The sequence below is a fragment of the Lynx canadensis genome, chromosome F1, assembly GCF_007474595.2.
Source record: "Lynx canadensis isolate LIC74 chromosome F1, mLynCan4.pri.v2, whole genome shotgun sequence".
NCBI classification, from domain to species: domain Eukaryota; kingdom Metazoa; phylum Chordata; class Mammalia; order Carnivora; family Felidae; genus Lynx; species Lynx canadensis.
This window is the reverse complement of record NC_044319.2, coordinates 62238945-62259857: the sequence shown is the minus strand read 5'-3', so window position 1 is coordinate 62259857 and position 20913 is coordinate 62238945. Positions and strand designations below refer to the sequence as shown.

Here is a 20913-nt window from a genome sequence, read left to right as displayed (position 1 = left end):
AGTCGGTTAAGCGTCTGACTTTGGCTCAGGTCATGATCTCACAGTTCGTGAGTTTGAGCCCTGCATTGGGCTCTGATGACAGCTTAGAGCCTGGAGCCCACTTCGGATTCTGGGTCTCCCTCTCTCTCTGCCCCTCCTCTGCTTTCTCTCTCTCTCTCTCTCTCTCAAAAATAAATAAACATTAAAAAAATTTTAAAAAACTTAGTAATCTCTTCAAATTACTGTTTTTGTATTCTTTGAGTAAATACCCAATAGTGGAATTACTGGATCACATGGTAATTCTTTTTTTTTTTTTTTAATTTTTTTTTCAACGTTTTTATTTATTTTTGGGACAGAGAGAGACAGAGCATGAACGGGGGAGGGGCAGAGAGAGAGGGAGACACAGAATCGGAAACAGGCTCCAGGCTCTGAGCCATCAGCCCAGAGCCTGACATGGGGCTCGAACTCATGGACTGCGAGATCGTGACCTGGCTGAAGTCGGACGCTCAACCGACTGTGCCACCCAGGCGCCCCTGGTAATTCTTTTTAAAAATGTTTTTGAGGAAACTCCATAGTGTTTTCCACAGTGGCTGACCTTATAACAATATAATTATAATTGGTTTAATGTTCTTTTTAAATTCTTTTTTTTAATGTTTTTGTTTTTGAGAGAGAGAGAGAGAGAGACAGCACAAGAGGAGGAAAGGCAGAAAAAGAGGGGGACAGTGGATCCGAAGCGGGCTCTGCACTGACAGCAGAGAAGGCCATGTAGGGCTGGAACTCACGAACTGTGAGATCATGACCTGAGACGAGTTGGACGCTCAGCCACCTGAGCCACCCAGGCGCCCCTCTTCTATATTCTGAATCAATTCCATTGACTGATTGTTTTTCTCATTATAGGTTCTGTTTCTCTGCTTCTTTATATGCCTGCCATCGTTGTACCTATTTATACTAAAAAATTCTTCATTGTTTATCTGAAATTTAAGTTTAGCTAGGAATCCTGTATTTCTCTGGCAACCCTAGATTCCCCCGACCTCTCCAGACTCTTATCCTTGTCTCCTTGATTGGGAGCCCTCCAAACTCTGCCTTGTTCTCACTCACTGTGGACTCTGCCACGGCAGTAAGCTGGTGCCACTGTAGGACTCATCTTCTTTGTCCCCTCTCAGGGATTGTTGGCCTTTGTTATCCGGTATTCATTGTTTGAAACTCAATGTTTTGAATACTTTGTCCATTCTTTGGTTGTTTCACCCAGGAGAGTCAATCTGGTCCTTGTTACTCTATCTTGGCTGGAGGTGGAAGTCCTTCCCCAGAGGCCATTGTTTATAGCCAGAGGCGAAAACATGGTGCTGATGGGGGCCAAAGCTGTGTGTCCAGTACTTTCATAGGACAGTTGGCTTTGCCCTGTAGTTTTGTGCAATCAGCTACCTAGAAAAACGAATGCTTTGGATCAGGTGGTACCTGGTGGCCGTGAGGATGACTCAGCACCTTTGGGAAACTGGTTAGTAGTACACATCTGCTGATAAGGTAATGGGGATGGGCCGTGGGCTTATTACCAAATAAAAGAATAAATCAGCACATTGCATCACATTACATTACTTGGGTCTGGGACTGAAAGATAGATGTGGCTGAAGGTCCATGCTTGGGGGATTGAACACTACTAAGTTTGGAGGCAGGCCCAGGGAGAAAGGCTGAGAGAGTCAAGGTGATCAAACTGGGGTCACAGAAAGCCTTAGGAAGATGTAAGCCTCTGTTTTCCTGTCCAATAGTCAATCACATTCTTCCTAGAAGGGGGTGGGTCATCCATGGAAATAAAAAGAAAAGTATTTCCTCTCTTTTTCCCTTCGGTGTCTCTTGGTCCAGCCATATGCCGCTACCCTCTGGGTATGTCAGGAGGCCACATTCCAGATGAGGACATCACAGCTTCCAGTCAGTGGTCAGAATCCACAGCTGCCAAATACGGAAGGTGAGGACAGATGCCCCAAGAAAGCCCAAGCCATGGGCTGGATGCACTTTCTGGCTCAAGGGGCTGGGGAAGAAGGGTGGGAGCTGGTAGGCATGGGGGAGGCCTGTCCTGTATGTTTTTGGGGAGAAAATTCAGGGTTTGGCAGCATGTGCTGGTCTGGCCACCCCTTCCCAATCACAGGGCCTTGAGCCACCCTGCCCACAGCAGATGGGTTCATGGATATGCAGTGGGTTTGCTTTACTTCACCTTCTCAGTGTGAGAAATTACAGGAAGCTGACTACCGTAGTGGACTGGGGAAGGTGCAGATGGGGTAGGACACTGGAAGCGAGGACACCCCATCCTCTTGTCAGTGGGTGTCTGTGAAACATTATTCACGGTGCAAAGCATCAAGGCTTTGAGCAGACACTGAGGACTCCAGAAAAGTCTTCCCTTCTCTCATTGAAGGGCCATCCTCACCCACAAAGAGTTTGGTGGGTTCCTAGTGGCCTAGTACCAGGGATCCTCCAAGGCAACGAACTCCCTTGTCAAAAGCTACTCTGCTGGTGAGGGTCTAATCCTTCTCCTGGGATCTGATTTTTTTGGTCTAAAGTGTTGATTTCTGTTCAAATGGAATCACCCACGAGAAAAGCAACCTTAGTAAACCTTCTCCATAATTTCTGAGTATGTGAAAGACGAGAGTGATGGTTGGTGGGGTTGGAAGAGAACGGCAATGAGTAGGTTGACATCTGTGAGAAAAGGAACATTCCAGGGAAGAGGGAAAGTGGTAAGACGTTCCCAAAAGAAACCTTCCACTGATTTCACAATCTTGCTCACTGGTAGCTTAGCTTGGAGGTAATAAAATGAAACCAGATTATTTACTACTCTCCTGACATGCTCCTACCCCTCACTCTCATCATGGGTTTCCATGGCGTTTTGCTGGGCTGCCATGCCCATCCTGTTGGTTAAAATTCCACTGCATTACATAACCCACACTGGAGATCTTATGATCCTTCCCTCCTCCTTCCTATAACTTGATATCCAAGCAAGGGGTGGCCACCCTTGTTATGCTGGGACTGAAAGTGGAACGGGGAGGTAAAATGACTCATGGGGGAGTAGAGGGCAGAAAGTTTCATTTCCCTTGTGGTCTTTAAATCAGGGTGAGAAATAAAGGCTACATCTGATCTGAAGGACTCTAGCCCTGGTGGTGACGGTCTATCTGGGTTTCATGGTGCCCCAGGGACAGAAGACTGTCAGGCTTGAGGGGAGACCCAAAGAGTCTTTTTAGACTGGGGTCCCAACTTTTTAGACTGAGTCTTGGGTTGGATACATTTTCTCCCCTCAGGACAGAGCAGCTGCTTGCTCTGGATTGGTAAACAACTCTAGTTCCATGGTTCCTCTCTGTCTCCCACCCCTTGTGTCAAAAGGCTGGACTCAGAAGAAGGGGATGGAGCCTGGTGCCCTGAGATTCCAGTGGAACCTGATGACCTGAAGGAATTCCTACAGATTGACTTGCACACCCTGCACTTTATCACTCTGGTGGGGACCCAAGGGCGCCATGCTGGGGGCCATGGCATTGAGTTTGCCCCCATGTACAAGATCAATTACAGTCGGGATGGCACTCGCTGGATCTCTTGGCGGAACCGGCATGGAAAACAGGTAGGAAGAAGAGACATCCAGACCCTGAGATGTCCAGGACCATATTTTGACTTAGGCTAGAAGAGGAAGTACACAGGCTGTCTTGTAGGTATGTGCATCCACAGACCTGGCATGCCCTTGTAAATGTGTGACTGAGGAGGAGGGAGGGTGGGGAGGGGGCACCGGGAGGAATATCAAGGCTGCTGGGAAAGCTGAGTGGATACATTCTGCTCCTTCAATTAAAAAGAGAGGGTCCATGAAAGAGGCTATGAAGAAGACTCAGCATAACCTCACAGCATCTCCCCACTATTTCTCTTCTGTCTCCTCAGGTGCTGGATGGGAACAGTAACCCCTATGACATTTTCCTAAAGGACTTAGAGCCACCCATTGTGGCCAGATTTGTCCGCTTCATTCCAGTCACTGACCACTCCATGAATGTGTGCATGCGAGTGGAGCTTTATGGCTGTGTCTGGCTAGGTAGGTCTCTAGAGACAGAGCATATGGACCTTATTAAAACCTCCAACTCCTGGAACATAAAGGCAATTAAGTCAGAAAGGTATGGGATTAGTAATCTCTGGGGTGAAGTGATTCCCTGTAGGTTAGAGTCAAGAAAGGACATTGTTCCTCCACCCAAGGCTTCATTCCATTCCTGGAATAATGCATTCTGAGTCACTTCACTGACTGCTAGTGAGGAGTGCTCCTCAGCAGTGCTCCCTGTGTACCCAGATTGAGTCCTATGTGGATACACTGAACAAGCGTACCTTTGAAGTCACATGGATCTCCCTGGGGTAGTTGGTCTGAGCCATAGGTACACTTCCTTCCCAAAGGCACTGACACATCTGTGTTTCCTTTGACAGATGGCTTGGTGTCTTATAATGCTCCAGCTGGACAGCAATTTGTACTCCCTGGAGGCTCTATCATTTATCTGAATGATTCCGTCTATGATGGAGCCGTTGGATACAGGTAAATCCTGGGAAACTTTGGTCATCAGAATGGGAAAGTGGCCACTAGAAAAGATAATATTTTATTATGGCTTGGGATCAATAATCAATCAACTGGTCAACCAACTAGTGTTTTTTTTTTAGGCCCTGTACTAGGCATTGTGAGATAATTTAGATGAAGTAAAACATGGAGTCTTTATCTGCAAGGAACATATGCCTGTTTTGGGAAGACAAGAGAAACAATAAATTACACAAAACAAGAGCTAAAATTGTAGTATGGCTCTAGGTACGGTAGCCATATTTTTTTGACTCTTAAAACAGGACACGTGGTCTGACACAAATAATGACCTACTTATGGAGACAAAGGGCCAGAAGAATTGAAGTTATAAGTATAATAAATTGGACAGGTCAAGAAGTTCGGGAAGAATGAACCCCATAAATAGAAATGCTTTAGAAATTATGAAAAGGACACCCGTAAGGCTTACAGTAAACAAGGAGAGTTTCCGTGATGAGATGATAATTAGGGCAGGGGAGGCAGGTAGCAGGGAGCGGAGGAAAGAAAGCAGGGCTGAGGACAAGAGTGGCCTGACTGCAGCAGAAGCTTGATCCGGGAACAGCAGGAGGGACCAATGGGTAGTCCTGAAGTGGACCTAGGAAGGGCCATGGTGGAAGAGTATGATCAGACACAGTGGGAATTTAGGGTTGGATGAGAGCTTTTCCTCCCTATCTCACTTCACTCTGAGCCTTGCCATTTTTCTTCTAGTCCACTTCCACACTTTTCTCTCTCTTAGTTTGGTCTCTGCCTGCAAAGATTGAGCCTGGGAGAGAGGTTAGGTCCAGACCAGATGATGGAAGTTTCTAGTGGTTGAGAGAGGGAGAGATTAATCTCAGGAAGGGGAGTGAGGGATTATAGCACTTCCATTGTCTTAGGTGTGAAGAATAAATTCCTGCCCCACCAGCTGCCATCCCCTGAGTGAAGACCTGACTCATCCAGTATTCGATTTCCAGCTACATCCTTTCCATGTGCTTAGTAACCGTTCTTCCCCATTCGCTTAAATTGTCTGGGCATCATTTCACTCAGCCACACCCCAACTGGCATATGCTTGAGGCATAGAGGAAATCAGAGATCCGCTTAAATTGTCTGGGCATCATTTCACTCAGCCACACCCCAACTGGCATATGCTTGAGGCATAGAGGAAATCAGAGATCAGTTGAATTCAGTTTAGTTCAATAAATCTTTGCTGATCCTCCGTTACTACCTGCAAGGAATTTGGCCAGACTTGGTAGGTATTCAAACATAAGGAAGTCCTTGATCCTACCTTTAAGAAGCTCACCGTTAGGAATGGGGACTAAGCCAGGATATAAATTGCTGTGATATAAGCCCTGGAGTAAGAGATCATAGGAGTGCTCTGGGGATCAAGGGAAAGAGCAAGCCAAGGTAGGAGAAAGCACAGCACTGGGAGTGAAAACACCTGGATTCACATAATAAAAGTTAGTTCTGTTTGCTTAAGTGATAAAAATGTATAAGAAAAGCATTCTGTAAAGGTAAAGTGCTAAATACATATAAGTTTGTATCTGATTGGGAAACCAGCAAAGACATGATGGAATAAGATGAAATCTGAAGCAGGCTCCAAAGGATGGGTGGAGCTTTCACAGGTAAACAATCTTGAAGTGGCATTTTAGGCAGAGTCAATAGCATGGGGACAAAAGGACGACCCTGTAAAGTTTAGGGGAATGCCTGGTAAAGATCAATAGTTTAGTGAACCACCAGCCGTATTTCTGTAGCAAAATAGTAGATGAGAAGCACTATAAGGCAGATTACATCAGATTTTGCAGGAACTTGAACGTCAGGTTCAGGAGGAGGGGGAGGAGGCGTTGACTTTCTCTTCATCAGCATAATCATTGATAGAACACATCACTGAAGATTTTTAAACTTGGGGAAGGACACGATTGGCACGGTGCTTTAGACAGATTAATCAAGCAGGTCACAAAGGTTAGATGTGACGGGAAGGAGGAGGTGATGAGGGACATTTTCTCATTGCAAACACTATCAGGTAAAAAGTGTGTGGGCCCAGGGCTGTAATGGTGACTGTGGGAACAGAAGAGGAGCAGCCATCCATGTGGGGACCGTTTGCAATCTGATTGGGTGTAGGGGCGAGACAGTAGGGTGAAGAGAAGTAGATCAAACAGTGGGGGTGGCATTTATTCATTCAACAGGTATATCTTGGTGCTTCCGGTACACCAGGCACCTTCACTGAGCGTGAAGGAAAAGTAGAATGGGCAGAAATGCAAATGGATTTAGTTTAGAAAAAGGGCAATGATGGGGTTAGTTCGGGACACAAATTTAAGGGACTGGCAAGACATTCAAATAGATAAGACAGGTAACTGGTAACAGAAGGAAAGATCAAGAATAAGATTTGGATACAGACTGCCTCCACTTGATAACTCAGGTAGTGAGGTATCTCTTTGGAGTGTGCCTGAGTGGTGAGGTATTAAAGTCATCTAATTCAGAGTCTCAAGAATAGATAGTTTTAGGAGCAAAAGTTCCTTTTTTAAAAACTAAAAAAATTACAGAAGTAGTATATGCTTGTTATAGGAATTCTAACAATTCTAAAGGATATGGCAGGGAAAGTTTCTCTGCTTATCCCATCCCCATTTGATTTAATTTTGACTGCGAGAAATTAATTTTTAATTTGTGTTGCTTTTCATAAGAGTTTCATGGGGATTTATTATTCTGGGGACAATGGGAAATATATTTATTGCAAGTAAACTTATGTTCTCCCAGCCTTCTGATCTGTAGAGAGAAGAAAAAGATGGCAAATCCTTGGAAGGGACACCCAAGCTCTGGTCACTGTGGATAAGGCCAGTCAAATTTTATAATTTGCCAAACATTTTTCAATGAACAAACAAAGCGTATCTGTAAGGCTGGCATAATCACTCAATTATTTTTTTGTAAATTCACAACTTTTATATAACCTCAAGGGGTGCATGCATTATCGCTTGAGGGTGAGTATCCCAGTTTCTTCACTTGGGAGACTCCTGATTCATCGTTTAAATCTTGAAAGGCAGAGCTTGAAGAGAGAGAAGTTCCAGAAGTTCCTTGCTCTGTCTTTCATAAAGAAGGAAGAAGGTCTCTGTGTTCCTGAAATAGTCAATCTGACATAAATACACAATCATCCCATATACCAATCAAGCAAAGCCTTACAATCAGAAGTGGAAAGACTGCCAAGCTAGAAAACAAGACTAAATCCAATGCCTGAGACCCTCATGTAAATAATGCCTTTTATTCCATGAGTCTAGTATTCTACCAATTTAATTAAAATTACATATAAATTAGTATTTAAATTTGGGATTGATCACCTTTCCCCCCCGCCTTTAGTTGGACTCAAATTGGGTTGTTGGATGTGGGGTAGAAGAGAGCATGACTGGCTTATCTGGAATTGATTCACTGAAAAATGACAACATACGGTCAAAGGAGAGTCAGAAAAATTTCCAACAAGCTCTGGGACTGTTTAGTGATGGTCAAATGCTACCGTCTACTGTAGTGTTCGTTCTATGCATTGATCCATCCATTCCCTCATTTACTTGTTAATGGATTAATCAAATGCATTTGATAATGTTGAGTTATTATAGAAAAACTTATAGAAAAAAAAGTATGCAAGAATAGGTAAGGATACAACAGATTATAGAAAGCTTTTCTTAGAAAATGATAAAATACTGTTTCAAAGCTTTCCTAATGAAGGAGTAAGCATTAAGTATTTTGTAAAATTCATTGATATGAAATTCTTTGTTCTCCATTGATGCAGGATAAATGAGTCAATACTATAAAATATACTGGGTTTTTCACAATCCTTGAACCTTCAAGATAATCAACTCTTACAAAACCCCGGGGTGAAGAAGCTGGGTAAAGGCTCTTCCACGAATGTGTAATTAATTCCAGGCTCATTTCTCCCTTCTCCCTTCTCTTCCTCTGGCCTAAGCAGCATGACCGAAGGGTTGGGCCAGCTGACAGATGGGGTGTCGGGCCTAGACGACTTCACTCAGACCCATGAATACCACGTGTGGCCAGGCTATGACTACGTGGGCTGGAGGAACGAGAGTGCCCCCAGTGGTTACATCGAGATCATGTTTGAATTTGACCGCATCAGGAATTTCACCACCATGAAGGTCAGTGGAGTTAGGTGTGGTGGAAGCCAAAATAATGGCAGTGAGAAAAGGCATGCTAGAAAGATCCCTGGGTGTTGCCAGCAGAACTGGATTCAAATGGGTGTTCTGCTACCAACTAGCTACATGCGCTTCACGAGTCACTTCATCTCTGTGGGCTTCCTGCTTCGTTTGTGAAAAGGGGGCTTAGACTAGGTCGCTGTTTCTCAATGTTTTGTGTCGTTGTTCCAGCATCAGCGTCTAGGTACCATTAGGCACGGTGGGTCCAGTGTCTAGAGCCCACAATACTTTGAAGCCCTGTGGAAATGTTTTAACTTCTTTTAACATCAGGGGTAAAAAAAGAACTTGTAGGGTCAAAAATTATTTTCATCTACTTAACAACACGGTTTTAAAATAAGATTTTGATTTTTTTAATGGAGGGAGGGCCCACAAAAGCAAAAGTAACCAGAGTCCATGAAAATCATTTTATGGCTCTGCCTAGGGCTCTCCAGGGACAAGACATACTTTTATCAGTAAAGCTGGCTCATTGCAGCTCTGATTCTCAATGGGAGAATTGAGTATTTTGTACTTTGTCTTTGGAATCATTTTCTACCCCTACTCTGTTTCCTCTACTCATGCAACCCTGAGAAATCATTCTAGAAGCCTCCTTTCTCTTCTGTCTCCAGAGTTCTTTGTTTCCTTGTCTGTGGCAACAACACATCTGTCTGGTTGTCTTACTAGATTTCAAGCTCCTTTGACCTGAACTCTAAGCTTGAGTAAAACTGGGGCTTAGCAGTAGAAAATCCTTTTGTTAAATGTAAGAGAGACCCCTGAAATTTTTGTGGTTCACATATAACTCTTACTGGTCTGTGAAGGAGCCTTAGAGGAATTCCAGTATGAGGCCCAAGAAAGAGAGTGGGCAAGTGAATTTGACCTCACACATGGATTCTGTTTATCTGTTATTTCCCCCTATTAATAGCTGGGTACAGAATATTAATGGCCAACAAATTGGTAACTCTGCCTCTATTTCAATATTTGTTTCCTAAATTCATTCATTCTTCTTTGTTCTTAATGTAGCAACAGTATTTGAAGTATACGTAGCTCTGTGCTAAGTTCTGGGGGTAAGCGGATGAATAAGAAGTGGTCCTGGCCTTGGGATGGTTTGCAGTTCAGTGGGAGAAGGCACTATTTATTTGCAAAAGGAGGTATGTAGGACGACATGGGGACCCAGAAGAAGGAAATCTGTGTCATCATTAAGGGCCCCTAGTAAATCAAAATGTGTTATTCTTGGCACAAACTCGGAGTCAAAAAGATATAGAATTTATATAAAAAAGAAATAAAAATAAAATGGATTCCTTATATTACTATTATATTACTCTATTATGTACTGTCTATTCTAATACTATTCTATTACTATTCTATTATATAATTATAATATTATATTCCTCTCTATTATATTACCATTATATTACTCTATTATGTTTACTCTCACATGTTAATGTGATAATATCTCCTAACTGGATTACTAGCCATTAGTTAAATGAACAAACATTTAAGATGAGAACAGAAGGAGCAACATTCACCCATCTGCCTGGATGTTGTCGAAGGACGGCTCCTTGGCGGTTATAAAACATAACCGTGTGCAACTGTGTGTAACGCATTATTCTTCACAGGTTCTTCTGGGAGAGGGGGGTGTGCATATGCACAGTAACAAAGATATACCTCAAGGGAAAATTTATTTATATTGTTGAATAATGATATATCCACATGCACCTATGAACATGCGTATCAATTCACAAAAATGTACCATTGGGATAGTTTTTTTGTCTCACAATTAATAAAATGTATTTTAAACTCTCCATGAAGTTATAATATTCAGTCGATAGACTTTGATCTTCCTGAGCCCCCCGTAGCTCCTGTGTAACTAATTTATCACACATCAAAATTACTCAGAAGCGTATTCTGCAGTAAGCAGGTGCCAGGAACTTCTAAGGAGCTGACTCAGGGTCAGTCCTGTCTAGGCCAAACAGGTCTCTAGCATATTTTAATTTTTCTGAGACAAATCAAATGTAAACGATGACTTTCAGGTCACTAACATCTAGAGAGTAGTTACTGCTTGCTCGGCAAATTACTGCTCATTTTCCCCACCCCTGAAGTGTAGTCAAGATATACCATTGACATATATTGATATACTTTTAAAATGTCTTGTGTTTATTAAACAAATATGTAAGTCCATAGGGGAATGAAATTCTATACTATTTATTGGCATTCTAGGAGAATTCCCCAAACATCTGTGGGATATATCATGATCTCCCCTGCAGGCTTCTTACCCAACACTTTGCAGATTTCAATGTTTATTCATTTTTGAGAGAGAGAGAGGCAGAGGGAGAGAGAGATGCAGAATCCGAAGCAGGCTCCAGGCTCCAAGCTGTCAGCACAGGGCCCGACATGGGGCTCGAACCCACCAACTGTGAGATCAGGACCTGAGCCAAAGCCGGACGCTTAACCGACTGAGCCACCCAGGTGCCCCTAACACTCTGCAGATTTAAAAAAAAAAAAAAAAAAAAAAAAAAAAAAGATCTGAAAAATCTATTCAAGCTGTAGTTGGTATTTTTTTTCTTAGTTTTGCTCCATTGACTTGTGCTGCATAAACTGGAATGGTTAATGCATCCCAAGGAAGGTACTAACAGATGTTTTCATCGTTATAACATTTACGGGAAAGTCCAAATGGAAAAGTTGGGGCACCTTGTTCCATTGCTGTGTGACATGCTATTGGCAAGAGCACTGGACGAGGCATTTAGGGTTCTAGACTCCGTTCTGTTGTTGACTGGCCACTGGCAGGTCAAACCTAGCTGAGCCCTAGCTCACTGGGACATAAAAAGTCCAAGTAGGTGATTCTATTCTATTCTTTCAGAGCATCTCTGCTCATTTCTTTGATCATACAATTTCTGTAATCATTGCTGCTGCTGCTTCAGCTGAAAATAAACTCTGAACGGCAGTCCTGTATTTGCCATCCAGAATGCAGAGGAGGGTGTCAAAGGAAGTTGAAGGGTTGCAATTCGGGGCCTGAGCAAGACATGAAAATGCAAGCAGCAAATATATTCCCAGAATGGCAATGATACTTTTCCAACCTATGAAGCCTTGTATTTTTTTATTATTTTTGTAATGTTTATTTAATTTTGAGAGAGAGAGACAGAGACAGAGTGCGAGCAGGGGAGGGGGAGAGAGAGAGGGAGACAGAATCAGAAGCAGGCTCCAGGCTCTGAGCTGTCAGCACAGAGCCCGATGTGGGGCTCGAACTCAAGCCGTGAGATCATGACCTGAGCCGAAGTTGGACGCTTAACTGACTGAGTCACCCAGGCGCCCCTGACCTATAAGGTCTTTTAATTAAGGGGACAGTGACCAGAAGGGCTCCATTTTCCACGTGTGACTGAGCCAGAGGAAATGTCACTGAAGTGTCGCAAGAGACCTGACCTAGTTACAAGTATGCATATCCCATTTTTAAGGGATGTTAGACACAGCAAGGTGTTCCAGAGGAACTGTTGTGGGATCTTTGTTTATGACCTTTTGAAAGCCATACAAATATCCCAGTGAAAGAGTCACGACAGCAGGGCAAGAGGATACAAGCTGCTTCCCAAAAGGCCTTCTTTTCTCGTCTCAGAAAATATCTGTGAGGAAGTTCCATGCCCTTATCGGAATGGCTTTACCTAAACTGAATTTAATTACAATAGATAATTAAGTCTTGTGTCCCTGGCTGAAAACTGCTAATAAATACGTGGCACTTGACATGAGATTTCTAAAGAGAAAGCTGAAATTGTTTCGCACTGCGTCTTATTTCTGCTTTCTCAACTACCTGTTAGAAGGAGTGGACTGGCTTTAGCATGTACCTGGGAGGAAGGAGGAGGGCGGGCTCCCCTTACCTCAGTTCAGAATAGCTTGATTCTGGGTGGACGACAAGTGGGCTGGAGAGGATTAGAGACTTGGGGGTGTTAAGGGCAAGGAAGGACCCAAGGGAAGGCTGGTCCAGCCCTCATTTAGCAGATGAGGCAACAGGAAATGAGGTGGTCAGGGGCACACAGGTGCAGAGAGGTGACTGGGGAGCCACCGTGGTTTTGGAGGAACAGACCGATATGCCACACGCTCTGAAGTTCCTGGAGGGGCAGATCCAAAAGACAGCAGAGCACCAACTATCCACCAAGGGCAGTGCTCAGAGAAACCGGCGGGGCTAGGATTTTATTGGGTTAGGTTGTCCCCATGCCACTTATTGGAGCCAGCCTGTCACTCACGGGCCTCTTTCCCTGTCAGGTGCACTGCAACAACATGTTTGCTAAAGGTGTGAAGATTTTCAAGGAGGTGCAGTGCTACTTCCGCTCTGAAGCCAATGAGTGGGAACCTAACGCCGTGTCCTTCCCCCTTGTCCTGGACGACGTCAACCCCAGCGCTCGCTTTGTCACGGTGCCCCTCCACCACCGCATGGCCAGCGCCATCAAGTGCCAGTACCATTTTGCTGACACCTGGATGATGTTCAGTGAGATCACCTTCCAATCAGGTTGGGAGCTGGCGGGGGGGGGGGGGGTCTCCTGTGGACATGGGGGTCGGGTGGTGAAGGAGGAGGGTGGCGGGTCTCTGAGAAAGAAGGTTGCACGGCGGCTCCTCGTCGACGGACAGAAGAATCTTCTGTGTGACTAGAATATTTACTGGGCTCTCCCATATTGTCTAAGAGGCATGTAAAATAAAGCATTAAAACGTGAGAGTCCAATGTGTTAAAGCTATATCAATCAAGCCAGCTAAGGGGAAGCACACTCTTAAAACATTTAAGTAAGAATTTCTAAATATACACAGAAGTAAAGAGAACAGTGAACCCCACTGGTCAGTCACTCAGCCATACTAACCACTGATGTTTTTCCATGCTTGTTTTATCTGTCTCTCCCTTTTGCTGTCATATTTTAAGCAAATCTGAGACGTTATTTGATTTCATTACTAAACATTTGAGAATACGTCAAAGAAAATAACATTGTCTTTGTAAACATGATGCCTTGTAAGCTTAGAGCATTATAACATCTAACAGCATTTCTTAGTATGTAATTCCTTAATGTTATCTAATATAATCTAATTTGTTAGTATTATCTAATAGACAATCATAGATACGTCTAATGTTGTCTGCAACTACAGCTGGCTTGATTGAATTAGGATCCAAATAAGGTCCTCTTGGAAGATTTTCTTTATTATGTTCCTAAGTGTCTCTTTTAATATAAAACAGTCCTTTTAAAAACATCCATTCTGGTTTGACTGATTGCTTTCTTTGATGTCATTTTCCAGAGCTTCTATCTTTTGTCATTCCAATAGACTGGAGGTGATATCCACAGGCTAATTTGATTCAAGTTCGATATTTCTTTTTGTCAAGAATTTGTCATAGATAGGGTTGTGTCCTTTACGTTCAACCACATCATGGGGATGTAATATTAGATTCTCTCACCTTTAGTGGTGCTAAGATTAATTTCTGGGCTCAGGTTGTCTCCATGAACTGATGACCACTGCTTGAATTATTTATTTCATTAGGGATTCTAATTCTTGCATTCCTTCGGCATTTATTAGCTGAATTTCTTCAGATTAGTAGAATTGTTCCTCATGAACTTGCTTACCCTGAAATACAGCTTACATTGGAAGGACAGGATACACGATTAATTTTTTCTCTTTTCAGAGTTGATGCCCTAGCAACTTCTAATAATGTCTAATGAGTTTTGTTTTTCATAGTTGTTTTTTTTGGTATCATTATGCACTCGTTGCATTTTTATAAATTCAATATGTTTAATCAATTGCAAACAGTTTCCTTGAAGGAAAAAGCCTCTGTCTACCCCATGCCCACTGTCTACCCCATGCCCACTCACCCACCGTATTCTGTCCACATTTTGCTGAATTTGGGTCTGAATTCCTGTGCGTGCTTTATGATAATGTGTGGTCACAGCCCTCTGAACCACTGTTCCTTAAACTTTTTTGTACCATGGCAGCCAGTATCACTGCAACAAACATTTCACAAAACAAGAGTTGTCCTTACTATATAGATGAGTGGTGATTTTTAAATTTAGAATATTATATGATTTCATTTTTGAGAAAGCCCGGTGGCAACCCACTAAATGGATTTCACCATGTGCTAGGTCACAATCTACCTCCAGAAAAATCACTACTTCACTGTCTTCTCCCCTGTTCTGACTCACCCTTCTTTTGTAACAGATGCGGCCATGTACAACAACTCTGGAGCCCTGCCTACCTCACCTGTGGCGCCCACAACCTATGGTATGTGTGATCTCTAGTTACAAAAGGTCAACTGAGGGTGTCTTCAGAGGATGGAGATGGGCGGAGATTCGCAAGGGCCTAACTGTCTGCATAGGAGGCTTTATACCATGTGGCTTTGGATGAAGAGTAGCTCTGGGAAGGTAGGCCAGTCCACCTCCAAAGTAAAGGACCCCCAACTGACTCTTCTCACTGCTGTTCCATGTGACTCTTCAGCTAAAGGAGAGTCTGGAGTTGCTCCAGTTGCTTCGTGAAAGTTCAGGTTGCTTGGAACAGAAACACAGGAAGGGACATTTCTGAGTAAGACCCATAGTGGGGATCTCAGTGAATGGATGGAAGTCATGAAACAAAATGCTAGTCTCTCTAATTGGAGATACATGCAAAAGCGTGTCCAGCACCTCAGATGGTCACCGGTCATATGAGTAGCAATCTGGGAAATACAGGTGATTGAGTGTCTCCAAAGAGAACTCTCAGCTACCTCGGCGTGCTTCACAGAATGAGAAGGGTGAAACTTGCTCTTCACCTGTTTTTCACAAGGTATGATTGGGGGCCAGTAGATCCAGGCAATGGTAATAAAGGAACAAAATTTGAGGATGAATGCAAAACCTCTCCATTATCCAGTCTGATAGGTGAGGAGGAGAAGGCTACTGTCCCAAGGAGGAGGCCTGTACAGTGTAGAAGCGAAGTACTACGTGAGTAGCAAGACCAAAACGAAGCAGAAGCGTTGAGGTGGCATCTTGCAGAATTATCCTGAAGGAAGAGTTTCTACCTCCCTGTCTCTGGTCCAGTCCTTCATGCCTTGCCTTGCCCCATAAGATGATGGTGTTCTCCATCTTTCTTTTCCTGATCCCAGATCCAATGCTTAAAGTCGATGACAGCAACACTCGGATCCTGATCGGCTGCTTGGTGGCCATTATCTTCATCCTCCTGGCTATCATTGTCATCATCCTCTGGAGGCAGTTCTGGCAGAAGATGCTGGAGAAGGTGAGGAAATGCAGAACAGCCATGGGATAGGGACCTACCCCACCCTTGCCTAAGCCACTGTTTCCCTAGGAGAAAATGGCAAACTGTAAGAACCTATAAATGCTTAGAGCATTAACTGGGGCTACTAAGAAGCCTGGGAGTGGCGAAGCTTGTTATTGAAAGGAGTCAGAAAAGAACAAGCTAAGTCCGTTTTCTCATATTTGGAATGGAGAGTTTGGAACCTCCCTAGAAAACTCAGAAAACTCTTCCTAATACATTGAATCTCAACTCAAGCATCTCCCTTGAAGGTTTTGATTCACTGGGTTTGGCAGGGGAGGGTACAGGAATCTGTATATATATTTTTAATTTTTGAATTAAAAAAACCTAGCTGAAACTTCTGATAATGCTATTCCTTCTCTTCCGTTACAGTTTACATTTGTGTGTGTGTGTGCGTGCGTGCATGTGTGTGTGTGTATGTGCAGAAAAACATTCAGCCTCATTAATATCCAAGCCAAGTTTCTTGTAATCTTATTTCTACTTCTTTGTGTACTTGGAAGTTATGATGACGCATCTTTCTGAGTCCCTCCTCAGATTTGTTTTGTCCAGTCTAAATTATCTGAGTAATTTTTTATACATTTGTCTAATACTTGACAGTCTGCAAGGACTTTTTTCACATGCATTATTTTACTTGACCCTCAATGAATACTTCCAGTGAGCTGGGCAGAGTAGTTATATTGAACTGTTTTTCTCTTGAGAAAATGTGACGTGCTCAAGGTCATACAACTGGTATCCTATTTTCTATGCTCATTCCCATCTTGAAATTTGTTGATGTTTTTCTTCCAAAATATGTACATTCCACCAAAGATGGAATATCTATGACTTTCTTTGGTTTCCTAAGGCCAGATAGCAGCTTTCTGGACACTCCTGCTAAGCATCTGATGCTCTTGGGGTCTGCTGATGATTACATATGTCTACATTTGGCCGTGGACGTCTTCACTTGATCAATGAGTTCAAAGGGATGTGGACCATGAGATGTTGTAGAAGTTCTGAGCTGTGAGGCATGATAGGGCAATGTTAAAACCTTCTTTCTTCTAGAATGCTGGAACCTACTGGGTGTCTAGATTCAGGATGAGGGGCAGCAAAGAGTACTGGTGGTAGTAGAAGCAGGTGGACTAGAGATTCATGGGACAGCTGGAAGCTACTGTATGTCCTTGAGTAATTTGTTATGACCGCATTTTCTTTGGGAAGAGGGAGTCTGTGTTCTATACTCTATGAGCTATTTCTTTCTTTATTGGAACCAGAATTTACCGGACTTCTCTGGGTCTTTCTTCTGAGTCTAATTGGAATATGTTCATGGGTTGGAAGATGACTGTCGGATTGGAGACTCTTTAAGTAAAAGCGAGAAGAAAAATTTTGCCCTGGAATATTTAACTTGGTCCTCCAAGAAATCCTATCTAACCCTGTATATCCTAGTAAGATAACTCTGGATGCTCTTGAATGACCCAAGATTTCTTCCTGGGGACAGAATTTGTGTGTGTGTGTGTGTGTGTGTGTGTGTGTGTGTGTGTGTGTGTGTAAAACCCTTAAGCATGCACATATATTCCAAGAAACATTACTCAAAATAGCTTTAGACTAAGCATTACTTGTAGGATACTTTTGGTGGTGTCATTTTTTTCTTTGAGAGAGTTAACCCATATTTACTGAGTACCTACTATGTGCTAGATCCCATGCAGTATCGAGGACGTTACTGCAACAAAGGACTTTTCAGTCTAGGGGATGAAGCAGACATCTAAGTTTCTCCTGAGCAACCAAAGTGTGTTTGTTGGAGCGGAATGGAACATTTTACATGTTCAAATCCAAATAGTCACATAATTCAGATTCTGGCATTTTCCTTTGGAAGGAGCAGGTAGGTCACATTGAATAGGAGGCCAAAACAATTTGTTATTTTCATCTTCCTCTTTCTTTACCAGGTGTAATTCACCTCAGTATCCTCAGGGCTTTTCTTTCCCATTCTGTAGCCATTTTATTTTTGGTTAGTAAAAATGAAGGATTGAGGACATATTATCCTAACCTACAGGGTCAGAGTGATCAGGTGGACTGCAAACCCATCATGTTGCAGCACGTTTGTTGACTGAATGAGCATTTTAGTGTATGTCTACGCAAAATCAAACCAGTTGAAGGATAAGTCTGCAAAAATCTATTATTTAATAGAACATCAAAAACTCTGCAAGATTGAGAAGATCTTTGATTGGCTACTGAGGGGTTCTTCTAGTGTCATGTAAATAACCCTTCTAAGTGCTTCAGTGAAAGCTAATGAATGTTGGCAGCATGGAAGTTCGGATGTCAGATTCTGCCTTGACACAATGAAGGATTATTCTAAATTTCTATGACACAGGCATTTGTGGAACCAGACTGTGCCTTATCCTGTCACCTGTGGTGCTTCCAGAGTTTAAGAGTAACAGAGAGGTATCTCAGCTGAGTGAAAGAGCTGGGTTTGAGGAGAGGAGGAAGTGATGATCCCCCTTGTGCCAACTTGCCTTCCCCATCCTTCTCCTTCAGGCTTCCAGGAGGATGCTGGATGATGAAATGACAGTCAGCCTGTCCCTGCCCAGTGAGTCCAGCATGTTCAACAACAACCGCTCCTCATCGCCAAGTGAGCAGGAGTCCAATTCCACTTATGATCGCATCTTTCCCCTTCGCCCTGACTACCAGGAGCCATCGAGGCTGATACGAAAACTCCCAGAATTTGCACCGGGGGAGGAAGAGTCAGGTGAGGATGACCCAGTGGCAGAGAATGAGGGAGACGTCTTGACAGGGATAATGAAGGTGTGATGCTTTGCTCCTACTCAACCAAATCTTGGTTTGATCGAGAGAAGTCCACATTCTCCTGAGAAGTTCACACCCTTTTTCTAGATTGATCTGCTGCTTCTCCTACCCTAATCTGAGCCCCTGTCCTTCACTACTGCACATAGCCAGTGTTTGAAGGGACCCCCAGGTCAGAAGAGGAAAGGTGTCCCCTAAGTGTTAACACCAGAAGACTCAAAGCAGTCCAACTAGTCTGATCTCCTCATTTTCCATAGGAAGAAGATGAGGAAGCCCAGATAGGGTACTCACCCACTACTAAACATCATTCGTGGTAAATTCAAGGCTAGCACTTCCCCTGGAGAAAACAAATACATGAAGCTAAAGACATCCTAGAATTCCCAATTTTTTTGGCCATCTAGATAATAGAGTTTATCTAATTTTTGTTGATTTATCTTTGGTGAAAGTTTATTAGAATAATACAAAAAATTTTTATGACAGCAAATATTTCTTGCCTTTCTTCAGTAAAAGCATTGCTTTGGTAAAACTGTGCCAATTGATTCACATCCAGGTTTTTTTTTTAACGTGTTTCAGAGTGACATCAGAAGGGATTCTGGGGTCATCGCTGGGGCTCAAAGTAGCTTCTCCATAAGGTCAGCAACTGAAGAGTGATCCAAGTTAGTAGAAGAACTGGGGGGGGGGGGCAGGAAGAGCTGGATAGAGAAGTAGACAGGACTAACTGGGGTGCATAGGCTTTTCAAGGGCTCTTTTCAAAGGAAGGAAGGAAACTAGCATGTATTTATCATTCCGCAGACAGCAAACATTGAAGGAGCACATTGAACTCAGGCAATTTTACAGAGATAGCAAGAATAAGGGATATAAACTAATTTATTTCCTAGGTTGAACTAAAGTAATTTATGTATTTTCCAAAGTCTTAAAACATCTCCCCCCTCATGTTTTAATGTTTATTTTTAATTTTTTAAAGTTTATTTATTTTGGGAGAGAGAGAGAGAATGAGCTAGTGATTGAGAAGGAGAGGCGGAGAGAGAGGGAAAGAGAGAGCATTCCAAGCAGTGTGGAGCCTAACAGGCTCGATCTCATGAACCATGAGATCACTGTCTGAACCAAAATCAAGAGTCGGACGCTCAACCCACTGAGCCACCCAGGTGTCCTGTAATGCTTATTTTTTAAGGAAGGATATATCTTAAACTAGATCATATAATCAGAAAGTTTTTTAAATCCCTAATATAGGTTATTAAATCAATGATGGTGTCTTAAAATTAAAGAAACATGATTAAATCTTCAAACTTTAATACTCCTGCCCATACAGTGCATGAAGTGGCCTATAGCTTCACAACAATCCCATAAGATTAGCCAAGGAGGTTGTTGGTGATCATGCAGTTTGAAAAGAATAAGAGAGAAAATGATGGTCTACATTCCAAAGGCCCTAAGAAAGAGTCTCTAGAGGAGCCATTCTCCAAATGACAATGGCATGGGGTATGGTGGGTGATCTTGGGGGCGCCTCCCAGTCTTCCTGTCAAGATGCCCCTTGGAGTAAGACTCATCGCCCATGTCTTCCCAGGCTGCAGTGGTGTTGCAAAGCCGGCCCAGCCCAGCGGGCCCGAGGGGGCGCCCCACTACGCGGAGGCTGACATTGTGAACCTGCAGGGGGTAACCGGAGGCAACACCTATTCAGTGCCTGCTGTTACCATGGACTTGCTTTCAGGAAAAGACGTGGCTGTGGAAGAGTTCCCCAGGAAACTCCTAACGTTCAAGGAGAAGCTAGGAGAAGGCCAGTTCGGGGAGGTGAGTTGAGTCTTCCATTGGGGTCTCCAGTTCTTGGTATCTCAAAACTGTCCAGTAGAGCATAAGACCCCTTTCCAAAGTGGATTCATACTAGAATGTCTCCTTCACTTATCTCTCCTCACCTTGTCTTCCAGAAGGCTGGTATTGGGTCAACCTCATCTCTGCGAAATAACAGAGACCCTGGGTCTTCTGATTTCTGTGTAGGAGGTTTTTTTTTAATGTTTTTTATTTTATTTTATTTTATTTTATTTTATTTTATTTTATTTTATTTTATTTTATTTTATTTTATCTTTTAAATATGATATTTATTCTCAAATTGGTTTCCATACAACACCCAGTGCTCACCCCAATAGGTGCCCTCCTCAGTACCCATCACCCACCCTCCCACCCCCCCATCAACCCTCAGTTTGTTCT

General features: G+C 43.1%; 1 protein-coding gene across 2 annotated transcripts in view; it reads left to right on the top strand.

Moving 5' to 3' along the window:
* The window catches only part of DDR2 (discoidin domain receptor tyrosine kinase 2), a 156347-nt gene that overhangs the window by 118907 nt on the left and 16527 nt on the right, over nucleotides 1-20913 (top strand). Inside the window, exons 4-13 of one of the 2 annotated variants that reach the window (XM_030302278.2) lie at nucleotides 1837-1939; nucleotides 3343-3574; nucleotides 3883-4030; nucleotides 4411-4516; nucleotides 8478-8661; nucleotides 12943-13186; nucleotides 14869-14931; nucleotides 15782-15912; nucleotides 18451-18661; nucleotides 20276-20499. In XM_030302278.2, the coding sequence (XP_030158138.1) occupies nucleotides 1837-1939; nucleotides 3343-3574; nucleotides 3883-4030; nucleotides 4411-4516; nucleotides 8478-8661; nucleotides 12943-13186; nucleotides 14869-14931; nucleotides 15782-15912; nucleotides 18451-18661; nucleotides 20276-20499 (1646 nt within the window). Of the gene's footprint in view, nucleotides 1-1836; nucleotides 1940-3342; nucleotides 3575-3882; nucleotides 4031-4410; nucleotides 4517-8474; nucleotides 8662-12942; nucleotides 13187-14868; nucleotides 14932-15781; nucleotides 15913-18450; nucleotides 18662-20275; nucleotides 20500-20913 lie in introns of both variants that reach the window. The other variant, XM_030302277.1, reaches the window with a different exon arrangement.